Below are 21,837 nucleotides of genomic sequence, written 5' to 3' on the forward strand. Positions count from 1 at the left end.
TACGCTCGGGGTAAGTGCCCCATCTCTCACCCCCCCCCCCCCCCTATAACCACCCCTGACAAAATCTGTCTATTTTTCATTTCCAGAATACTGAAGATTCGCTCCTTCTTGTTTTTTCTTTCTGGTTTATTAGAGAATGCGTTTTTAATTCCGTGTTAATGGTGTTCACACCTGCCCTGTACGCTGAAAATCATTTTCGGGGGAGTGGCTCAAATTCGACAAAGCAAATTTTTTTTTTTTACGCACACTATTCAAACTGTGTAACAATTTATGTAAATTAGGATAATTCACAGGTGGGAGAAGGGTATGCTAGCCGCTTGAATCAGAAATCTTATATAATACATCTGAGATAGGTGCTATCCTAGGGACCAAAAACATCCGTGAATAAAGAAATCATTCTCGAGAACCAAATAATACAAAATTGAATTTTTCAGTTTTCAGCTTAATGCTTATGAATTACAGCACCCAAAAATATTCTTGTATCTCATTATGTTTAAATAAATTATGTATAGATCAATAAAATTATTTTATGTAAATATATAAATTGTGCGTAAATATTTTGTTACATCTTCTAACTTAGTGCTATTCGTTCCTTTTTTTTCGTCTACTTTCAAGGTGCAAAGAAAAAGACCGCTATTTGACGAAGTTGCCAATGACGTCAGTTGTCATATGTTTTCATAATGAAGCATGGTCTGTTTTGCTTCGTACAGTTCACAGTGTTATGGAAAGATCACCAGATAATCTGCTCAAAGAAATCGTTCTGGTCGATGATTTCTCTGATATGGGTGAGTTATAACCCTATTTCAATTGAAATTCTTGTTTCGTATGAATAAGTTTTTAAGAATACCTATAAAATCTTTGGAAAATCTTGAGATGTAATTGAGACTATATATATATATATATATGTATATATATATATATATATATATATATATATATATATATATATATATATTATATATATATATATATATATATATATATATATATATATATATATATATATATATATATATATATATATATATATATATATATATATATATATATATATATATATATATATATACCCATTAATTATTTTAAACCCATTACTGAACTTTGTCACGAGATCTATGCTTGATGGTGCGAAAATTGATCTGATTATCAGAAAAGCTGTAAGTTTTTTTCATCATGGTACTATTATCAGTGCTAAAGAGTTTCTGTATAAAGAGCTGAATATTCAGAGACGGTGTGTGAAAAATGCAAAGGATGAAGATAATGTATTTGACATTTGTAAACAGTTAAATCAGGCAGCAAAGGATAATTTGCCTATTCCCACTTTTGTTATATTCTCACCTTCTGAAACACCAACGATCGGGGAGGCAGTCTCGGCTCCTTTAGTCTCAAAAGTTAATGAACTCTCTCGGGAAATTGACGGCTTTTTAGAGAATGCGACGCATTCAGGCCTTTTTGGTCTGCTAGAATTGATACCAATATAGCAATTAACCCTGCCCCACCTCTTACGGTTGCCTTTATGTTAGAAAACTGTCTAGCAAACCTGACCTCACCTAATGCTCGCAATGACTTTGTCAATAAACTTTGCCCTGAGGCCTCAGGTGAAATAAGTGAACTTAAAAAATCGGCTTCGGAATGGAAACTTGTTGTTAAGTCAAAGCGTTCAGCGAATAAAATCGCCAAAAATGCTAAAAACAGTACCTCAGGCATCTCGGTGAGTGTGAAATCCCCACTGTTCATAGGGATCCTGAAAGGTGTACAGATCCAATACGATGAGAATCAAGTAATATCTCTTGTACCAAATTACGTGAAAGTTTCACAGTGCGGAAAGTTCCGAGTGTTCAAGGTTTACTTTGAGTCAAAACAAAACCTCGATCAGTTCTTAAAAGTTTCTGCGAAAGTTGGCTACGAAAAGCTTTCTGCACAAGCATTTGTATATCTCCCAAAGCGTTGTTTCTAATGTCATAAGACTGGGCATCTGGCCTCGCAGTGCTCTAATCGGGCCCTCTGCTCTCGCTGTGGATCATGCGATCACACCTCAAACAATGCCTCTCCGTGTTCGGAAAAAATGTTCTGTCTAGAATGTGAAGTTACCGGCCATGCTTGTTAAAGTGTAAAGTGTCCTAATAACAACAGTCAACTAGCAAAGCCCATGGTATGACATGGATGTGTTTACTACTACGCAAGCTGTACTTTCGTGGAATATTAATGGTGGACTCTTAGTCAAAATTCCTGTGATAAAAGGTTTGCTTTCGAATTTTGACGTATTGTGCTTGCTAGAACATTTTTTGACGAGTCTTAGTTTAGGTCTTCTGAAAATTGACAATAATTCTACTAGCTATTCGGTGCCCGCTAAACGATCTGCTTCCAGTGACCGCCCCTCGGGTGGTATTGTGATGCGTGTTAGGACCTCGTGCCGGTCGAGTATTTTTGCTTCATGTGATTTTTTTCTTGCTGTCCGTGTAAAAGAGTATGTTATTGTAAACGTCTATCTCCCAACAGATTATCGCAATGACCGATCGGAATTTTTATTTACTTCTGCGTGTGAGAAACTAGGGTCTTGCCTTTCAAAGAGTCACTATTTAGGTCAATGCTGTACTACTGGAGGAGATTGTAAATTTGTGGCAACTCGTGACTTATTTTTGTGCAATTCTTGTTTGTCTAGTATTTTTGGTAGTAATATTCGGACGTTCTTAGAATTTCTAGACAATGTCCAAACAAATCTTTCACGTTACATGTAAGACCTTGGAAATGCTCTTTCTTCTGTAGACCTCCAAATGTCACCTGTTCACGTCGTTACTGATTTCCAACTATCAGACCACCTTCCAATATCTGCATCTATTTATTGTTCCTCTGCTCAGTCTACTCCCACTACACAACCACTTGAGCCCCACGCCCAATTTTACAGGGACTGGGAAAATATCCAAGTTGACCTTTTTGCTGCAGTAACTAATTCTGTCCTTCATAAAATTCATGTTCCGTTCCAGCTGCTCATGGAAAATCCGCAAGTTGATGCAAATGAAATACGGATGTTGCTAGATATCTATCTTGCACAAATTTGCCATGCTCTGCGATGCGCAGAAAAAGCCAGTATACCTCTTAAACGTATACGTCGGGGTGTCACAAAGCACTGGTCCATTAATCCGAGCCTAGTTGAAGGTTGGAGAAAATCCAAATTTTGGTACCATTTGTGGCTCCAGTGCGACCGTCCTCGCTCTGGCTGGGTTTCTGACATTTGTCTATCTACCAAAAGAAACTTTGCAAGAGAAATATATATCCACATGAACCAGATAGTTGAAGAGACGCCCCAGCAAGCTTCTCTGTCCCAACCTTCCTTCTGGAGAAATGTTTCAAGAGATCCTCTTAGCGCCCGCCTATCTGCTCAAGTTATTCCTGATTCCGAATGGAATTCATACTTCTCAGCTGAATTCTCCCCACCAGATGCCGCCCTACAGTCCGAATATGAAGATAAGCTTGATAAATTTCTGTTTAGGTGTCCATACGACAATTTTGTTGTTTCAGCTGAGTCTGTTCTGCGAGCAATCCAACGCCTAAGGCGCAAGAAATCTTCTGGCATCGATAAAATAAGCGCTCTTCACATTCTGCATGGAAGCGAGCTGCTGGTAAAGCATATTGCTCTTTTGATGCAGATGATTGTTACCCAAGGAGTTGTACCGTCTTCTTTCTCAATCGGAGATCTCACTCCAATTCCAAAGAAAGGTAAACTCGCAACCCAGTGCTCGTCCTTCCGCCCTATAACAGTGGCCACTACCTTCTGTAAGCTTTTTGAACTTCTGTTCATTGACCAACTGAACGCAAAATGCTATGTTCCACCTAACCAATTTGGATTCCATACACGTATCGGTTGCGCCCACGCTTTGTCGGTTGTCGCGAACGCATTGATCGATGCTGATGCATCAGGTGAAACTCTCGTGTTGGCTGGGCATGATGTTCGTAAAGCGTTCGACTCTCTCATTCACGCCGCTATGCTACTCCATGCAGCAAAATGTGAAGTGAGCCCCTCATATATCAGAGCCCTTTGAGACATGTATTATCGTCTTAATGTTTGCCTAATACTTCAGCCATTAGCTAAAGTTGACGGCTCTCAAGTTTATGCATCAACCCCTAATATTTTTGTCAATGTTGAAAAAGGTACCCGTCAAGGTGCTGTTTCTTCCCCTTCACTCTTCAATAATGTAGTTCTTGATGCACAGTCAGCTGTTCCCACATCATTCATCTTTGCCGGTCTTGATTTATCTCTCGTATGTTATGCAGACGATATTCTGAATGTGAGCCGCACTATCCAGCGCATAAGCGAGACTTTCGCAACGCTACAATCTGAGTATGCGAAACTAGGTCTTCAGTTCAATGCTGAAAAGTCCGAAGTTGTATTCTTCAATTGGAAGCAAGCGTCACCTAGGGATTTTCCTCTCGGAAATAGTAGGATTAAGCCAGTAGATCATATCACCTACGTCGGTCTTCCCATTGGTTCGTCAGTAATGCACACGCGACAACTACTAATTGCTCACATTCAGCGTAGAGTTTGGTTATCATAAGCTTCTTTTGTATCTAATAAGTTACAGTTCAACCACCATCTTCTCTCAAAACTTTTTAGCTCTGTCACTCTACCGAATTATCTGTACATATCGCCGTTTTAGAAAATGCTAACAAAATCTGACAAGTCAAAAATTCGTTCAGTTTTCTTCCGGTTCGCAAAATATCTATTACGTTTTCCCCCTTGGACGCGCAATTCTTATCTGATTAGAAAATACAGCATTGCTGACCCCATTATAGCCGTGGAAAAGCAAATTCGTGCTTATAATTCCCGTTTAATGAAGTTGAATTCTCCCTGGTCGTCAGTATTAACCCATTAGTTAAGATGTTTTTTTTTTTTTTTTTTTTTTTTTTTTTTTTTTTTTTAAGTGTTTTTTTTCGCGGTTATTTTAATTTGTGTTTGGTTGTTTTTTTTTTTTTTTTTTTTTTTCCAATTACGGCTTGTTGCAATGATTTTAATATTATTTATTTTTGTTCAGTATTTTGGAGCCTAAAAAAAAAAAGAAACATGTCGCGTACCTACAGAGCGGTGTATAATTGTGTTTTTCCTTCTCGTTTTGTGTAATTTGTTTTAAGTGCTGATTTAGATCTTAGCTCCAGCGTTCGTCAATACAAACCACATGTTTAACTCCTAAGTTTATGTGTATTGCTTTTTTTTGTTGTTTTGCTTATTGCTCCGTCTTTTCCTTTTTTGTATGACGGGTTTTCCAATAAATAATAATAATAATATATATATATATATATATATATATATATATATATATATATATATATATATATATATATATATATATATATATATATATATATATATATATATATATATATATATATATATATATATATATATATATATATATATATATATATATATATATATATATATATATATATACTCAAAATAGTGGAAATCCGCTCTTTCCTGTAGTACCTTTGTTACTTTTAAAGTTACTATGAGATTCGATTTCCGTTCGGATGAGATTTCAGCCAACAATCTGCGATCCCTTTTTGATAGGATCACTCCAGGTAACAAAAAAAAAACTAAAAAAAAAAAAGATAAATAACGGCGCATCTGTGACCATCTTTTAGGAGCTATACAAAATAAACTGCAACCCAAATAAACTAATTATGCTTATTTAGGGCAACCCCTTTTTAGCGGGTATTTTCCTCTTTTTAGTATTAAGCCAGTTTTCTTATGCTAATAATTTTATATGAACATTACCTATTTAGAATCAACATATTAAGTAAGTTCTTTTGATAGAAACAGTTTTCAAGCTTCTGTTTTTAGGGTTTTAAATGCTAATACAAGGGTTTCGTTTTACTTAGCGCTCATTACTTAAAGCGGTTTATTATCATGCAGCCAAAACTTTGCTAATTAATGTGTAATGTAGATTTGTAGATTGTTGTGTAATTATTTTACTGGTATATGGAAAATAAATCTATCTGTCTATCTAGCTATCAAAAATAAAAATAGTATTAAAATGGTTTTTGTTTCAGTAATTTTTTAATAATAAAGGTTCGAGATTAGATCTTTCTTTATTTCTGATATATTGATTTTTATTATTTATTAAATTTATATGTTCAGTTTTTTTTATTATGTGTGATGAATTCCCAACCGATCGCTTTTTCAAGCATTTTTTTGCTTTAGTGCGACTTGTTGTCATATTGAGTTTGGTTTTTGTCAATAAAATTGTTTAGATTGAAATTGAAAATTGAAATTTAAGACGTACCTTCTTTACATATATATATATATATATATATATATATATATATATATATATATATATATATATATATATATATATATATATATTTATATATAATTCTGGTGTAACATATGAGATGTGCCTTTTTTGCTCAATAAAAATATTAGTTTTGTTGTAATTTAAGTCTAAGCTAACTACATCTATTCCTTTCTTGCTATAAATAAAAAGTTGTGCCACATCTAAGATACGATATTTTTCATTAGTAAAAAGATGGCCCTCTGGTTTGAAATTACTTAGCGAAGTAGCTATATCCCAGAGTTCTGCCGGTTTTGCTTCGCCTGTCACAATGGTATGTCAAGTATTTAGCTGCATTTGTTACCCCGGCATGTCAGATGTGTCGAAACACACTAATGTTTACATAAGCTAACAAACTGCACATGACAAAAATATGCTTCGGGTATAAGGGCATTTTGTATGTGATATAAATTTTATATGTGATATATATCCAAAAATATGATCACATTCAAGGGCTGAATGTTAGACTGAATTGTTAGCGATGCTATTTGTTTCTCAACGTAAAATAATAATAATCACAATGAACTGCTAATATTAAATCTATTAGTATTATTTGTGTTTATTTCTTTTTTTGCTGTGTAGTGTGTATAATATGCGCCACATGACGACGAAATTGTGTTTCCTGCCAGCGAAGATTTTGGCATTACTAAAAATGCGATTTTTCGTGTATAACTCACCAATATGACACCCTTCAATCTTTAGGACATTCTTATGGAAGTACCGGTTTGTTTTCAGTTTTAATAATAATAATAAAAAAGTACCTTTTTGAGTTTTTCCTCTTTTGTAATTAGTTTCATGTGTTTTTTTCTTTTTAATATTTTGTTCTCTAATTTAGTTGGAAAATGTAGCTAAAAATTGTTTTTGTTACCTTAGGACTGTCATGTTTTAAAACACGTTGTATTCAATTTACAAATTTACTTTTCAAATTTACTTTTATTCACTTAGTTTTTTTTAGAACATTTAAAATCTCAACTTGAAGAATATATGGCTCAATATCCCAAGGTGAAAATAGTGAGGGCATCTAAACGGGAAGGATTAATTCGGGCTCGACTTCTTGGATTAAAACACGTCACAGCGCCTACTGTTACTTACCTTGATTCTCATTGTGAGTGTACTGAAGGTAAGGTATTTTTCTATTCCGTATTTCGGTGCTTCAACCTTGAATTAGTAGTCTTGGAAAATGGGAAAGCGTTGAAATCATTTGTTTATCCAAGAATATCTCCCATCCAAATTTTGCCTAGGACTTGGACAGACATAAAAGAAAGAAAGAAAATGCGCAAAATCCTTTTCTTCTACTGATTTTTTCCAAGGCTTAGTTCCTGTATAGCTAGAAAAACACCAATTCTTTATTGATAATTTTTACAAACAACTAATAATTAGTTATAAACTTATTAAAATAAGAAAGAAAATACAAATTATCTCACACTAAACATCATGGGAAGCTAAATTACTTCAATAATTACTGAAATATATTAGTGATTGAAAAAATCCCGTAGGCTATTCATAGTCTAGTTAAAAAGTGAAAAAGTTAGTTGACGGTAACATTTGACGGTGGCATTTGACATGTTCCGTTAACCGTCAGTTAACATGACGGTGACATTTGAAATGTTCGGGTAACCGTCAGTTAACATGACGGTGACATTTGGCGGTAAACGGTCCAGATTTTTCTTAAATTAAAAGAAAAAAAAAACTGAATTCCCGATTGAAAAAAGACAAATATTTGGTCATATACCTTGACTGGCTTTGTTTACACTATGGAGCTAACTAAGCCTAGGGGGACTTGGTGCTAAAATATAACTACTAACACAACATATTATTAATTTATTTGGAATTATTTTATTCTTGTTCTAAAAATTTAAATTTCTAAAGAAAATGAAACTGAAAAATAAAGCTGGTCTTGGAGACGAACTATCAGCAATATCGAATGTCTTTGAATACAATAATGAGACTATTGGACCCTATTCTAATTCACAATTGTCATTCAGAATAGTTTATATTCTCACGCCTCCCTCCCCCCCTATTCTCATCGTCATCAAGGATGGCAAAACTTTTGTGCTAAATTGATTTGATCAATGACAAATTTTACGTTTAAAACATGAAGAAGACATTTTTATTAAAGAAAATGGTTTTTTCCTATTATTTGCCAGATTGTGTTGAATTTGTTTCTGAATGTGTTTCATAAGCTGATGATGGAGGAAGGGGGGTATTACAACATACCCGAAAAACATCATGTTCATCTGAAAATTTTCCCGTAAATATAAAAAAAGTGCCCACAGACCTGTTGGGTACACCAAGTCATCTGAAATGGATTTACCCCCATGGGAGCTCTTTTGGGCTTGAAGAAAGTTATAAAGATGTTTTTGAAAGAAGTTGGTGAGAGTGAAACGAATTCCAAATAGAATAAATAGTGGAAATAATTTTGAGTAGGATTTTCATTTTTGGTAGGGTAATTACAGATATTTTTCGTTCCGACTTTAGGCTTAAGACATGCTAGTCTGGTGTATGAATATCTCTTGTTTTTCGACGAAATTACTTTTTTTTCTAAATGTATAAAACCAAACAATAATGTTTTATTGTTTGAGAAACCCTTATCATCTGCAATAATTTCTTCGTCATTTTTGCATGAAGCGGTGAAGACTTAAAATGAAATAGGAATATAATAATGATTACAACTTCAATTAAGACAGAGAAATATGATAATTTTTTCGTAAATACACTAATAAAAGTTGGGCTTTAGTTTACATGACATATATAAATATGCAAAGTTTTCACTGTTCGAATCAAAAGTTGTAACCTTTATAATATTTTCGTTTCGTTTTAATTGTAAATGAAAAAGCATTATGGTTTAAGAAATTATTCAGCTGTGAAGAGGAGACGTAGTTAGTTTTGTGTTTGCCCAGATATTCTAGTCATAATTTTGGAAATCCATAGATGCTTTTATCTACACCTTCGCAGTTACAAATAGGTCTTACCTTAAAGGGAAAGGGGAGAATTATACTTTGAGCAGAATATGATGCCTGGAAATTTTTTTTTTATGTTTCCAGGATCAATATTCTGGGACTTTTAGTACATTTCCCCCGCGGTTTTGCTAGGTAGGGGTGGGGGGGGGAGTTCCCTGATATTTTTTTCTGGTTTACCTTGTTTAGGTATGTTTAATATAAGTGAAAATACAACTTGCTTTTTACAGCCTGGCCTGATTGTTAACTATTAACTGGAGTCATTTTTTTTTTTAAATCTGAAAATTTCAATTTCTGGCACAAAATTCACTTCATCCTTTGCATTTTCATTGAAAACCAGAATAAGATTTTTTGCATTGTCTATAGTTAATCAAATACCGGATGTACTTTATTTACAGAGGTATTTTGTGGTTTCAAAAGTTTTAAGCCGTAGTTCAAATTTATGTTATTTATACTGAAAATGGGCGTTTTTGTCATGTCTGCAAGCTTTCATGTTGAGTTTGAATCCTGGCACAATTGTGTCGACAGAATACTTAATTCTTTCAACTTTTACTTTTGGTTTTGTTTTGCTTTGTTTTCTTTTAATTTCGATGGAAAGGAGTACGAGGGTATCGCTTTCTGGACAACTTTTTAGTTTCTCAAAATTCTTCTTCTGACACAAACGATAATAAGAGCAAGTACATATCATAGGTTGTCTCCTTAAATGCTAAAATGCCAAAAAACACATATCGTAGGTCAAATTATCCTTCTGCTATCTAACGAAGCAACCTACATATCATAATGAATTTTAGTTATTTTTTTTAATTAACCGCAAAAAGGGATTTCTTTGTATTTAGCCGTGCGAACAATATGCAACATCTACCTGTACTATAAAAACTTATTTACAGGTGAAGACAGATGTCTCTGAAATATAAAGAAATGGTTTTTGTCCAGTACCAAAGATGGGGAAAAAGTGCTGTGATGCCCTAGTTGTAAAAAGTCGTGTGTCTTGTGTCTACTTACTAGTGTGGGCAGAAAAATACATAAATTTTGACAACTGTTAGAGTCAATCTGAAAATATATATAGTTCCCTTGGGTGTCGATGGACCGTTGCCAGCGCCATTTTCATGATTCATAGGCTCCCTCGAAGTTAGCTTCTGAAATGCCTTTTAAAGAGTTGGTTACGGCCTTCTGGATGGTGGCAACGTCATCAAAACGGCAACCTTTCAGGGCGGTTTTCAATTTGGGGAACAGAAAAAAGTCTACCGGGCTTAAATCAGGGCTATACGGAGGCTGGGGTAAAGTTGAAACCCCCTATCCGGGCCAGGTACGACGTCACATTGAAGGCGGTGTAGCTCGGAGCGTTGTCGTGGTGGAGCTTCCATCGATCGGCAATCTTTGGTCGTCTCCTCTTCACGTTTCGGTGCAGTCGCGCAAGGACGTCTTTGTAGAAAGCAGCGGTGACAGTTTGTCTTTGAGGCAAAAACTCACTGTATACCACACCATGGTTGTCAAAAAATACAATGAATACGGCCTTCACCTTTGATTTCACCGTTTTCGCCTTCTTGGGGCGCGGAGACCCCTTTGTGTGCCACTCGGAACTCTGGCATTTGGTCTCGCGGTCGTATTGGAAAAAACCATGTTTCGTCGCCTGTTAATACGGCATCTAAAAAGTCTGCTTCACCTTCCAAAACCTCCGCCATTTCACGTCACAGGCAACTCGTCGATGTTTCTGTTCATCACTCAGCACTCTTGGCACCAATTTTGCACAAACTTTCCTCATGTTGAGATTCTCGGTTGCAATGTTGTGTACCGTCGATTTGCACATGTTACGTTTTTCCGCTATGAATTGCGGAATCAACCGACGGTCGGAGTCCAAGAGTCCTTTAAATTTTGACACATATTCATCCGATGAACTCGTCAAAGGGCGTCCAGATCGATCTTTGTCCTGAACTGTTTCCCGCCCGTCTTTGAAGTCCTTGTGCCAACGAAAAACCCGCGCTTTTGACATGGCATGGTCTCCGTAGGCCTGCTCAATCAAAGCAAGAGTCTCTGAAGCAGTTTTGCCCAAGAGAAAGCAGAATTTGATGGTGTATCGCTGCTCTGTCGTCCGCTCTATTTTTTGCTTTTTATTCCGTGACCAAAATGAAAAAAACATCCACACCCTCTCACTGTCCAGAAGCGACTACCACGGGGTGCGATGCTTTGGCAAGACCCCAATAACCGATACCACCTGTTGAGAGCGCTCTGGTGGCGATTGGAAGGTCGCGCGTCGGCCTGTCTCCTTATATTTATTTATATATATATATATATATATATATATATATATATATATATATATATATATATATATATATATATATATATATATATATATATATATATATATATATATATATATATATATATATATATATATATATGTATATATATATATATTATGTATATATATATTTATATATATATATATGTGTATATATATATATATATATATATATATATATATATATATATATATATATATATGTATGTATGTGTATTTATATGTATATATATGTATGTGTGTGTATATGTATATATATCTATGTATATATATGTATATGTATATATGTATATATATATATATATATATATATATATATATATATATATATACAAAAAAAATTTTTAAACACGAAAAACGGGTTTTAATTTTCTAACAAGCAGTTAACTACAAAAAAATTAATTATGCAAAAAAGCACCGAATATTTCGGCCCCACAACCGGTACCCTTTATAAACGTAAAAAAAAAAAAAATAAATAAAGCAAAAAAAAAAAACAACTTAAATTACATTACAATAAAAAGTAATAAAAAAAAAAAGAGAACAAAAAGCAAAAACGAAAGAAAAATATAAATAAATAAGAAAAAAAAACACATATTAATTAAACACTTCCATGCACTGAATGTCTTTCAACTGGCCTCCATTTTTGATAGATTTCAATTTATATACTGGGAGGAGGCGAGTAGAATCAATATAGACATTCAGTACATGGAAGTGTTTATTTAATATATTTCCATTTATATACTGAGAGGAGGCCAGTTGAAAGACATTCAGTGCATGGAAGTGTTTAATTAATATGTGAGTTTTGTTCTTATTTATTTATATTTTTCTTTCGTTTTTGCTTTTTGTTCTCTTTATTTGTTTAGTATGTTTTATTGTAATGTAATTTAAGTTGTTTTTTTTTTTGCTTATTTTTTTTTTTCCTTTGATAAAGGCTACCGGATGTGGGGCCGAAATATTCGGAGCTTTTGTGCATAATTAATTGTTTTGTAGTTCACTGCTTGTTAGAAAATTAAAACCCGTTTTTCGTGTTTAAAAAATTTTTTTTGTTTTTAATGGAAAAGCAGTGTGGTCTAAGAAATTATTTATATATATATTTATATATATATATATATATATATATATATATATATATATATATATATATATATATATATATAACCAGGAGCGTACCGAGCGATTGGGCTGGAAGGGGTAAGGGAGGCTAGACCTTTAACAAATTTAAATGTAAAAGCTGCGTAAAACTAGGTTGACGATTCCTCGAAGATAAATATACAGATTAATGTTTATAAAGACCTAGGTTTTGTTTGCATCCTCTTGTTTTAATATTTCAAACAGCTCAGGATATTTTTTTACTTGACCTCAAGCAGTATTGGTCTCCAACCTTGGTCGGAATGGTATAGCTTGGGTAAAATACTGCCATTAGTAATAAAGCAGACTTTGTGGTCTTGCAGGTAATTTCGTCAAACGCTTCGTGTCACATGTTTTGATGGTGATTGGAAGGGTTTTACTAAATAACATCTTCAAACTACTTGGAAGGGAGTGATCATACGTAAAAGTGATCGGAAGAGGATATTCGTATAAATTTCTGAACCTAAATCTCCTAAATTCATCAACTGTCCGTGTGAAACAATCCATAGGGCTTCAGTCATTATGACGGACATAATAACTGTAAAGCACTGTGAATCGCTGCTTTAAAGATTGCTGGAGTTCATTGTTGGCTCTTTTTTATATTTTAAATTCTGTGAAGTCATTCCAATTGGTGAAGATGATGTTGAAGATACCAGTACTCTCAATAAATACAAGGAATTGGAACTTCCCAGATATAGGTGACAAAATTGCTAATCGATTCTATGGAAAATATATGATTGTAGGATCATATTTGGCTAGAGAAAATTATTGAATTTAAAAATTGAATGAACAAAGCTAAATGATTTTATTTTACAAAAGTGAATTTAATTTCTTTGATCCATAAGGCATTTTTCATTCTTCTTAATGTAGAAAACCCCATATAAGCCGTGTTGGTTGAAACCGGCAACGGAGCCATAAATCTTTTATAGTACATGGACATTGAGGAAGAAGCTATCATCACAAGCATTGAGGGCGTTTACTGCATTTTTGGGTAAAGTTACAATTTGTGGGCCAGGTTCCTTAGTACTTTACTTTTGTTTGACAGTAATCTGGCTGCTGTTACGCCAACCTACCAAAGCTTCAGTTGTGCTACTTAAAAGCTGTGTTCGATTTTGGGGAAATCCCTTTCATAAAGTGGAATGAGCTTTGTGAAATGTTTTTAAATCTTCTTAAGAAAGGAGTTTAACAGTAAGCAGAAGAATTTTAATTAAGAAAGAATAATGATAATAACAACAGATTTGGTTAAAATTTCGGAAAATTCATAAGAGATCCTAAATATGTCAACCGCTTGATCAAGGCTAACAAGAGGTTAGTTTAAGACAAAGAAAAATGTAAGGTTTTACAAGTCGCTCAGTAAAACAGGGTCTATTCAATGTACCTGCAGCTTACGTTAATAAACGCCTTCTTCGTAGGACCACCAAGTAAGGGTCGTGGAGTTGTCATTCGTATGAAAATTAATAAATAAATAGACAAAAGATGTTTTGGCAATAGAGCAACATGCAAAATGTCAGGGTCCTCAGCCTTGTTACAGTCCTGTTTGCACTATATGCAGCTGGGTTTTGTTATGGTTGCCGTGTATATAAGGCTTAGTTCTGGTTGGCTGTTTCCATATGTTTCTTTGCTATCAAGAATGTCTATGTTTTCAAACATCAATTTAACGTCTGAGTTTTTTTTCTTGACGATAAAATCTATATTAAATCCATGAAAATGCTTTTTAGTGGTTTTGAATTAAAATGACTTTGAATAAAAATCAAGTTGCCATCAAGTCATGGCTTATTGGAGAAAAAGCCAAAAACAGATAGTCTGAGTGAGAGGCAAAGCTGGCATAAGTCTTTTTCAAGATTGTATAAAAATGATGTCATTTTCACTTGTTGATAAATAGTCTATCATCCATCCATCCATCCTAGGGCCGAACTAAGGTAGATAGTCATAGAACTATGGGATGATCGGGATTTTTGGGTTGACTCATGACGGACAATGTCCACTGGATGTATATACAAAATAGGGAATGAATTTGCATGGACTCACGGTCGAAGAAGGAACCGAAATCTAATAATCTCGCCCGCTTAGAGTCTCAGGAGGACTACCGTGTTTCTGGATTGACACATGACCGACAAGTCCCCTGGAGTCAAAGGCGAACGGAGAGACCTATAGTATTCCAAGTGTTTGGGGAAACGCCACAGGTAAACAGCGGGAGTAGCTATGACTCTATTTGGACAAACACTTGTGTGTTAGCTTTTGAAGAGGATCGCCCGTCTAAAGTGTCAGGCAGGCTGACTAAGTTTTAGAATTGACACATGACCGTTAAGTCGCCTGGAATCGCAAGCAAACAAGCGTCCAGTCCAAGGCCTAATAGGGCTCGCCCGCCTAGAGTGTTGGGCCAGGTTTAGCCTCTTGTGATATGGTCCCCACACACGCTAGAGCAAGGGACGTAAAATATGCAAATTGTACTTTGTTTTCTTATAAATTTTATTATTGGGAGAGGGGGGCTTGTTGGATCCTGAGTCTCCAAATAGGCTAAGGATATTTTTGGTTAAAGTTTCAGGGATTGTTGAGGGTAATGTTGGACTTATTCAGATCACACTGTGTGCATTCAGGCTCTCAAAAGGAGCATACAATGTATTGAGTTGAAACTTTCAAGAAATTTTGAGAGGGATGTTGAACTAAATCGAAAGACACTGTATGCATCCAGGTGGTAAAAAGGGTGGACAAAATTCTTGAAACTTGAGAAAATGTTGAACAAAATTCAAAGACACTGTTTGCATCTATGCTCTCAAAGTGGTGAAGTTACCAAATCTTAGGAACGGCTAAAAATATTAAATTGAAATTTTCTGAAAACTTGACGGGGATGTTAAACTCGATCAGAATTCATTATGTGCATCTAGGTTATCAAAAAGACGTATCTGCAATATGTCAGAAGCGTGTAAGGGTATTAAGTTGAAACTGCTAGGGAATATTGAGGGGTGTTGAAACCTTTTTCGTTTGGAATTTCTGTAAAATATCCGAATGGAATAAACTGATTCTCAAACGATAGTGTTTTCTTTTGGCTTTCATAAGATTTAGATTTCAATTTTTCTGCCATCAGCGACGGTTTATATTACCTGTTCCTGAATCCTGATAGATACTCTTTTGGGTAATTTTTTCGGGCTAATTTGGGTAATCTGAACTACGCGAAGCAGGTGAATAGAACACCCTTTTCAGGGGCGCAAGTAGCACTTTTTACCACAATAAATACACATGAATAGAAATTAGCTTATCAATTGTAGGTTATGGATATTCCAAGCAATTCTAGAAGGGCAGAATTCTTCCCCCAAGGAAGACAAAGAATGCATGCACTCGAAGACAGTATTGCAATATTGTGTAGTAATTTGCCACTTCTCTGACATACAAATTTTGTTTCCGACATTCCCCCCCCCCCTCTTCTCTAACAGTTCATAAAGGATTGCACTCCTCCAAGGACATATCTCATACGCCTATGAAAGTAATCATTTGTTCTTATTGCCACAACTTTACTCTATTTCACATTAAATCAGGTTCTTGGTTTTTGATTAGCTGTTTATTAGAACTAAAAGTATGTCTGTGTGGTCAATATTGTATTTAACTTTCAAGTTTCAGTTTTATTTGTTGACATTTTTTTTCTTCTTAAATGTGTTTAATTGACTACTAAAACAGCTGGTTTTTGAATCAAAGCAAAGTAACCCAATGTCTGTGCGATAAACAAGCTCAATAGAGTTTCGTTTAAATATTTCATCATATATTACTAAATCGCTCGTTGTGAACAGGATGGCTGGAACCTTTACTCGACCGTATTGCAAGGAATCGCACAGCGGTTCCATGTCCCGTTATTGATGTTATTGATGACGAAACTCTCGAGTATAATTACGACAAAAAGTCTGTTCAAGTGGGAGGATTTGACTGGGGATTGCAGGTAAAGTCCCTGCTAGCTCGCAGACAAGCTTACTTGGGTGATGGTAGTGTTATGTAAACCACTCTGCCTGATATATTACTAATACGGTAGTGCTGGTGAAGGCACAAAATTTTATATTTTACTGCAGCTGACTGTCAGGTATGCGAGTTGTTTGGTTATTCGACTGTCATTTTATTATGTCCTTCTCAATATGATAAAAACATTACAGCAGCTTTATGATAGTTAAAAGCAGCAGCTTTTTTTCGGAGGGATAAGTGCTTCAAAAATAAGATTGAAGGATAAGGGCTATTTATTCTAAGTTTAAAACTTAAATATTTGCCTCTGGCTCTCTTTCCTCTCAAGGCTTGAATCAGAGTCACTGTAATAGTGGGGATTTAGTAAGTAGCTCAAAATTGAGTTAAAAATTGTGTTCGATAGTCTTTTCAAACTAGCTTTAAATCATTGGTGTATCTTCAGGTCAACTTTTGCTGCCAATATAGATTTTGTGCTGATATTGGCATATATATCTATATACAAATATATATATATATATATATATATATATATATATATATATATATATATATATATATATATATATATATATATATATATATATATATATATATATATATATATATATATATATATATATATATATATATATATATATATATATATATATATATATATATATATATATATATATATATATTAGTTAGAATTTGATGTGTGAATATATCTCACGCTGGCTTTTTTAGATTACTAATCGCTTGTTAGAGGTAAGAGTTATTGATAACGATTTTGTTGACTCCTGCTCGATTGAAACTGATTTGTGGCGTTGATGTTATTAAAATTGATGTGACACTATTGTGTGAGTATTTTAAGTAGCCTTTGCATATTCAAATGTCCTGAACAATTTCCCCACTTATGTGGTATTGCAGCGAAATTTTTACGCCAGTTTTGTGACATTTGGTAGCTTATTACTCAGAATCTTATTTAGCTTGCATTGTTGTTCGGGTTGTGAAATCGAAGCTCATAGTTGCTCATTTTACGCTCCTTTAAATTGCCATGTTTCCCACTACCTTGTCACCGTTAGTAAGTTTTTTGTCCTTTGGTATTTTTTTTCTTCTTTAATTATATATTCCCCATTTGCAGTAATGAATTTATTGCTTTTTTTCTGCTTAAATCTTGAATTCAGAATCATCTTGTACAAAATAATTTTTCTTTTCCACTCATAGAGTTCTAAAAAAAAGGATGCGGCGTATAATTTCAACTTCTAGATAGCCCACCAACACTGTGTTGGTGGTGATGGCAGCAATACGTGTTGGCAAAACGTATTGATATTTTTGCTTATGAGGCCATCTAGAATATGTTTTGGGGTGTATTTAAAGTTGTCACTTGTGCAGCAGATAAAATCTTTTTACTTAGCATGAAATATGTAAGCTGGCTGAAAGGCTGAGGTTTGTCATTGAACACTTGGTGGTTACGACGCTTTCATATCGTGAGGTGTTGTGCTGCTTTGCAAACACAACCCAAAAATAAGATTATTGTGATTAGAAACAAATAGGCAAATTGTGAACAATGATTTATGGAATGAATAGTCTCATTTCCAAATAAAACCAGAAAATATAAATGTCAAGTTTCTGCCGTTTAACATTTTTGGCTTTAAATCATTATATTTTATGAATATTTTACCGAGATACTATGAATATTTCTCAGCAATTTCTATTATTTATTTCCTAGACTTAAAGTATTATATCATTTGATACGCGGTGGCTTTTATCAGTCCGGTCATTTCTCTGATGAAAAACGGTTCAATTTCCGATTTTGCTTGCTGTTGCGATGACATGTACTTGAGAAATTAACTGTGGAAAATTTTTCTTTTTAGCATAATTAATGTGAAAGGCAGCTGGTTGCGAGAATTTCCCATTCTTATCTAGATACGTGTTTTAGTTTTAGTGTGGATGGTTCGAAATATCAGACATTATTATGTGGGGATGTATTAATAGTCGTACGATTTTTGACAATTTTAGTATCTTTCTTCTTTATATTGCTGAATTTTTACCTTGCTGATAGTCTCGTTCGTTCATTATTGGTCAATCGTACATAAACTGTTTGAACAGAAAAGGCGACGAATATAAACCCAAAGAGGTCTTGAGCTTTGAAAGCGGTCACTTTTGATCTTGATTGGCTCTGCCTTAAAACCACTTACTGATACTGAGACGTAACCTCCTGGGTAGAAGAGGCCATAGATGGTCATCTTCAGAGAGATCAGAGAGGTACTCATTAGAGTGTTAGACACAGTAGCATAACTTGCATTAGACTTGATGCTTAAAATACTACGGGTCAATGGCTCAAAATCTTTCTGGCTCACCAACTTGACACCTATCAACCTCACTCATTGGAGTTACAAATTAAATTTTAGAATTCATGATTTTCGTTCCCGACAAGTCTTGAAATCGAAGTAGAAGATCAAAATTTAGTCAAAGTGTCAAATGAGAAGGACATGACATTCATTTTTTTTTCACCTAGTGCCCGTAGATATTAGTAGATAAATACCAATGTCTTTAATATATAGAGATGAGTCTCAAAATAAGCATAAAATCTATAACTGGTAAAAACATCTTTGTGGATAAGTGGCTGATGCTTAAATAACTCTTTATCAAAACTGTTATGACAGTTCTGGTTTCAGTTGCAATGGGTTTTACAAAAATATTAACTCCTGTCAATTCAAACAAGGCGAATTCCTGCCCCCCTCCTCTTGATTAGTTCTCGATGTTACCTAAAGAAGTTTCTCACTATAGGTGGTGGAGTTAAGAGGAGAAAATTTTACATTTTGTTTGTACCATCAAATTTGGCATTAAAAAAAAAAAAAAAAAAAAAAAAAAAAAAAAAAAAAATCGGTTCTGTTTGTACAAAACACTATCTAGCTTGCTGTTTGAAAAAGATAGTGTATGACTATTTTTGTATTGAATTGGCATTGCTGCAATTTTGAGATCAACAGAAATATTAAAAGATATTTCTTATACAAACAGAATTGTTGTGATATTCCATGCTCACACATCATAGTGACTTTTGTATTTCCAAGAGATTTATCTTGACAACGTTAAATCAAGTCTCCTTAGTAGGGGGCCCTTTGTAAAGATATCTTTAAAAAACTAAGCCTTTGAAAATGTTCGAATCTCCCGTTTTATTCCCTTAACAATCAATCGTCCATGGGTAGAAAGAACTTGTACAACCTTTTTTTTTTTCCATCTTTAATTTCATCGTTATTGCTTCCTTGCCACAAACCTTCCGCTATAGATTTGTTCTTTTTTTCTTTTTTCTGTGTTATGGTAAGTTTATGCACTGGAGTGTTGTGACGAGGTCGCAGTTAGATATGGCAACCCTGTACGAAGAAAATCAAGTTTTACGGGATTTTTAAATTGTTCATAGTGCTTCTATATTTGCTACTAGAAAAAAATAAGTATGCCTGTTGCTACGTAGTTAATAGAATTATGCTTTTTAACGCTTTTTTGCTTTGTACTGACATAACTTGTTTTGGCCGCAGGGTGGCTGGAACCTCTATTAGATCGGATAGCACGAAATCGCACCAATGTTGTTACTCCAGTTATTGACGTCATCAATGACGACACGTTCCAGTACCAAAACGGTGGTGGAGTGGCAGTTGGTGGCTTTGATTGGAATTTACAGGTTTGAAATCATGCCTCATGTAAGGGGCTGGTAACTATAACATCAAAATAAACTTTTGACCTTTGATCTGTTTGACAAAATTTAACTTAAATTAGGTTGGCAGAAAGTTAATAACTGCGAAACTTGGTTTTGACGATCTTATTTACCAGTCCCTTTCATACTCGGAAATGGCTTATTTTTCGTCATGCTTTTCGTTGAAGTTTTTTTTATATCTCTATTGCACATACTTCTAAAATTACTTTTAAATTTGACATTTCCCGTAAGCACAGGGGGGCTATGGGACAACTCACCATGTGATTGCTTCAAATGACGCTTTTTCTGGAAAAACAAACCACTAATTGGAGAAAACTGAGACCCTCTACCCTAATGGACAAATCTATGAAAATCTGTCGAAAAAGACAGTTAACGCAACGTTTATCCCTTTAAATAACACTAACATCAATTTAAAAGGTTATTGCCAGTATTGTTATCCTGAAGTGGTGTAGGTAAATTAAATAGTAGATGTGAAAATAGTAGTTAATTTGTTTGTCAGAATAAGCAAAGAAAAGTGGCTTCGATTACACAGGTATGCGCAGAAACAATAAGCATCTGTTTCTAGAGACTACGAATATATCCTGCAAGTTTGTTACTGGCTGTAACTGTTTTAACCTTTCAGAGGCCTATCTGACACTGACCCAGTTTATTTTTAATTTTCTGAGGTTTTTGCAAATGATTACGTTTTGCTAAGTGAGTCATCTTTTTGCCCTAGAATGGCATTTAAGAGGCTACTTAAAGCAACTGCACTTAAATTCCTTTAAGAATATTTTTATGTTCAAGTATAGGGGGCTTCCCTTACGAGGAGGGAGTCGCTTTGCCAATTTAAAATAAAATCCCTTTTTATACGAGTGTCTTTGATTAATTCTTTTAATAGCATGGTTGAAAGGTAGAAATTTTGTTCTGATTTAATTTTATTATTCTGAAAGAAAAATCTAAATTATTTCCATTGAACAAAAGAAAGGGTATTTCTTTTAAAAGTACTAAGATTACTTATGCGTCACCATGTACAAGTTCGAACGTCTAAAATCATCTGAACATTTTTTCGGTTGGATGAATAGTGCCCTAAAATTAAGGCTGAATCCTCTTTTACAATTTTTGCAAGCGTTTCATGGTCGTGATCGAACTTACTTTTGAACGGTTCTTATGCAATATGGAAAATTAATTGAATTTCAGGGTCAATTACGTAAATACACGCATGTTTAGATATATATATATATATATATATATATATATATATATATATATATATATATATATATATGTGGTTTTCCAACCATATAATGTCGGAACACACGACGATTTAAGTTGACATTACCAGTGCTCGAAGTAAGCATTGAATTAAATCCAAACATGGTTTAAGTTAAAAAACAAAAATATTTTAGACTTGATTTTTGCTGTAACTAAGATGACGTTACTCCTGAGAGTTTTAGAGATATTTAACCAGTGTGGAGTTCCCTAAGGATAAAATTGACCCAAACA

General features: G+C 34.3%; 1 protein-coding gene across 3 annotated transcripts in view; it reads left to right on the plus strand.

Moving 5' to 3' along the window:
- The window catches only part of Pgant9 (polypeptide N-acetylgalactosaminyltransferase 9), a 94,009-nt gene that overhangs the window by 41,499 nt on the left and 30,673 nt on the right, over nt 1-21,837 (plus strand). For 2 of the 3 annotated variants that reach the window (XM_089090131.1, XM_089090132.1), the window contains exons 4-6: nt 616-785; nt 7,288-7,452; nt 16,502-16,647. In XM_089090131.1, the coding sequence (XP_088946257.1) occupies nt 616-785; nt 7,288-7,452; nt 16,502-16,647 (481 nt within the window). Of the gene's footprint in view, nt 1-615; nt 786-7,287; nt 7,453-16,501; nt 16,648-20,179; nt 20,323-21,837 lie in introns of all 3 variants that reach the window. The other variant, XM_089090133.1, reaches the window with a different exon arrangement.

The sequence above is a fragment of the Artemia sp. Qi Xiang Cuo genome, chromosome 6 (genome assembly GCF_049724085.1).
Source record: "Artemia sp. Qi Xiang Cuo chromosome 6, ASM4972408v1, whole genome shotgun sequence".
NCBI classification, from domain to species: Eukaryota; Metazoa; Arthropoda; class Branchiopoda; order Anostraca; family Artemiidae; genus Artemia; species Artemia sp. Qi Xiang Cuo.